This window comes from Chinchilla lanigera, unplaced genomic scaffold (assembly GCF_000276665.1).
Source record: "Chinchilla lanigera isolate Chin_1 unplaced genomic scaffold, ChiLan1.0 scaffold00023, whole genome shotgun sequence".
NCBI classification, from domain to species: Eukaryota; Metazoa; Chordata; class Mammalia; order Rodentia; family Chinchillidae; genus Chinchilla; species Chinchilla lanigera.
In genome coordinates this window covers 2107600-2110803 of record NW_004955424.1, presented here as the reverse complement: position 1 = coordinate 2110803, position 3204 = coordinate 2107600, and the positions used below count along the sequence as shown (strand labels likewise).

The 3204-nt window shown below is 49.3% G+C and overlaps 1 protein-coding gene across 1 annotated transcript in view; it reads right to left on the bottom strand.

The window, feature by feature from the left end:
* Window positions 1-3202, bottom strand: part of Retsat (retinol saturase (all-trans-retinol 13,14-reductase)) — a 14428-nt gene extending 11226 nt beyond the window's left edge. The window contains exon 1 of the mRNA XM_005385436.2: window positions 2937-3202. Within this exon, the coding sequence (XP_005385493.1) occupies window positions 2937-3105 (169 nt within the window). The 5' untranslated portion in view covers window positions 3106-3202. The remainder of the gene's footprint in view (window positions 1-2936) is intronic.
* Window positions 3203-3204: the final 2 nt, after the last annotated feature.

Below are 3204 nucleotides of genomic sequence, written 5' to 3'. Positions count from 1 at the left end.
AACTGAGGGAGCTCTGGTCCTCACTTTGAGCACTGCTTCCTGCCTCCAGAGGGGAAGATGGTGCACTGCTCAGTCTCCTGGAGAAGCTTGTTGCATTTGCTTTCCTGATGGGAACTTGGCTTTCTTCATTATTGGAGGAGTTCGAGGCCTCACTGTTGCTGAGGATGGCTGTGGTACTTTTTTTGGGAAGCTCTGGTTCTTACTTTGCATGTCACTTCCTGGCTCCAGTGCAGATCCCTCAGCCTGCTAGCACAGATCCTTCACCTTGCTGGCACAGACCTTCTAGATTCCAACACTGACTTTTGGGTCTTCCCAGCGCAGATCTGTGAAACAGGCCTGCATGAGATGTTGCTGTGGGCTCTGGGCCTCCAGCTGCATTCATGGGAGGCATTGTTATGAGCTTTAGGTCTTCAGCTGGACTCATGGATGACATTGCCATGGGATCCAGGCCTTCAGCTGGATGCTTTGGTCTTCAGTGTGTGGACAGATTTCCCGCACTCCTTTTGTATATGATTCTTTGGGTGACTACTACACATAATCTTATATAATATGTGTTCTGTATTATATTGCTCCCCTTGCAAAACCCCCAAACTAAAACACACAGAAAGCAGCCAAGGAAGAAAGGAAATGAGGAAGTGGGGCAGGGGAGGAAGGCCATGCGGAGGGCTGACAGCAGCGAGGACTGGACACTCACAAGCTGGGTTCCTCTGGAAGATGCAGGGCCTGCAGGTGCCAAGGGAGAAGCTGGGTTGTGCGGTGCAGAGGGTTGGGCAGGACAAAGTCACAGCACTGCCCCTGCACATCCAGAAGTGGACGGGTCACTTTCACAGCGGATGAAACCCAGTAGCACATGCTGCTGTACTCACATTTCCAACACAAAGTCTGCTCTTTAAACATCGCGGTCCCAGAATGGAGACTTGGCATTGTTCTAGCGACAGAGGAACTCACAAATTTTACTTTTTGTGTTTTTAGAAAGACTCATAGTGAAAAGTATAGTTTATATCTCTACCCAGAATGTGTGTATCTGTATATGATAATAAACATTTCATAAACTATGTATGATACACTCTGATATCTCTGATCTCCCCTTTCGGGGTACTGAAGACTAAGCCATGGGCATGCTACTACTGAGCTACATGTGCAGTATTCATACTTTTTTTGCACAGAGGGGTCAACGAGTTGCCCGGGGTGGCCCTAAAGTTGGGATTACAGGAATGCAGTACTATTGCCTTTTAAAAAGCTAATTTAGCTGGGCATGGTGATGCATGCCTGAAATCCCAACACCAGATATGAAAGGGAAATTAAAATTTTAAATAAAAGCCTGCCAAGAATGCCCGCCATAACCAAGCAGACATGTAGGGGAAAACCTGATAACAAAACATTGCCTCCTTTGTGTAACCCATGCTTGTTTAACTAATAGCCTTGCAATGTAATTTGAGATGTTAAACTACCTTAGCAATCCATGATGTCACCCAACCCTCCAATCACAATACACCAAATCTACCTTTGTACCTCCCCATTTGCTTTCCCCATGGAAGGCCCAAAACCCCAAGAGGCGGGCTCTGACTCTTTGGGAAAAATCCCAGTCAGGCCAACTGGTGTAATAAACGCCCTCCTAATCCTTCTCGGTGCCATTTCTTTCCATGTTTGGTCTGTCTTCTGTAACAGAGGCTGAGGCAGGAGGATCACTGTAAGTTTAAGGCCAGCCTGGGCTACATAATGAAACTGTCTCAAAAACAAAACAAAACAACAACAACGGAAAGAAAATGAAAACAAAATGCTAAGTGCAACTGATCAAATTCATTTCATAATTCACTGGTATGTCACAACCTGTTTTGAAAAATAAACTACTCGTTTGGTTTTCAGATCCACTTCAGTAGATGGGAGTGACTTGCCAGTGCTTATGCTGTAAAGTAGAGACAGAGTTCAAGCTAAAACTGATCTCTGAAGTACCGACTATTAGTCCTTTCATGTAGAACAATATTATTTCTATTACACAGAGAAAAAAAACTACAAGTGAGAAGGACACTAGCAATCGAACAGGGCATCCAGGTTTATTTGTTGCTTGTTTTTAGCAGCAGAACTCTTTCTTTCAACTTTGGAATGAACCTCATGAGTCTTAAAGATGAGGGTGGGGGCTGGATGTGGTGGCGCATGCCTGTAACCCCAGCACTCAGGAGGCTGAGGCAGGAGGATGGTTGCAAGTTCGGTACCAGCCTGGCCTACAAAGTGAGCTCAAGGCCAGCCTGACCTGCATATCCAGACCCTGTCTCAAAAAGACAAGGAAAGGGGCTGGGGATATAGCTCAGTGGCACAAGCGCCTGCCTGGCAAAGGCAAGGCCATGAGTTCCATCCCTGGTACCGCAAAAAAAAAAAAAAAAAAGACAAGGAAAAAAAAAAAGATGAGGGTGAGGGTATTTCAACGGAACGGATCAGAGCCTGAGGCATCCTGTTGAGCCTCTCCCAAATTTCGGAATCAATCCTATGAGTTGAGACCATGCTTATTAAACTGTTCAGTCACTTGAGTGGCAAAACCCAAGCTCCTTCGCAGGCTGGGAGAGACTCCTGCCCGGCTTTCCCACGGCCCGAGGTTACAGGACCTGGTCCTAGAACCAAGTGGGGTAAAGGTCTCTCTATTCCTGTGACCTGAAGCGATTTCAACTGCCAGGGCCAGGACTGGGCTGCGAAAAGCCCTTGGCTTGCCAGGGCAGTGCCCGCACCCTTGGGGCAACTGTGTCCTGGATCTGCCAGGGAAAATGCTCTCAACACGGCGGGCGCGAAAACCGGGCACCTCCAGGCAAGGAAGTCTGCTCGGACACCTTACTTCTGGGGAAACTGAGGCCCAGGTCAGGCAGCAGCTCGCCCTACAGGACTGGGAAAGCAAACTCGCTAGAAGGCCCGAGCGCAGTCCCAGACCCGAGGTCCCTCTGGCTGACCTTGTTTGAGAACCTTCTTCCTGGCCTGCTTGTCGGTCACGAGGGGAGCTGGTGGCCGCTTGACGTCCTCGGAGAAGGGGTTCGGGGAGCGCCCGCCGAACAGCCCCCGGTAAACTCTGCGGAGGCCAGCCAGCAGGAGGACCGCCAGCAACACCAGCGTGAGCCACATCGCGCCGCGCGGGTCGGAGAGCAACAGGTCCCCTGTGCCTGCACGCAGCTTTTATGGCTGTGGCTCCTCCCGGCTAGTTAGCCCTCCCTAGTTCAAAAG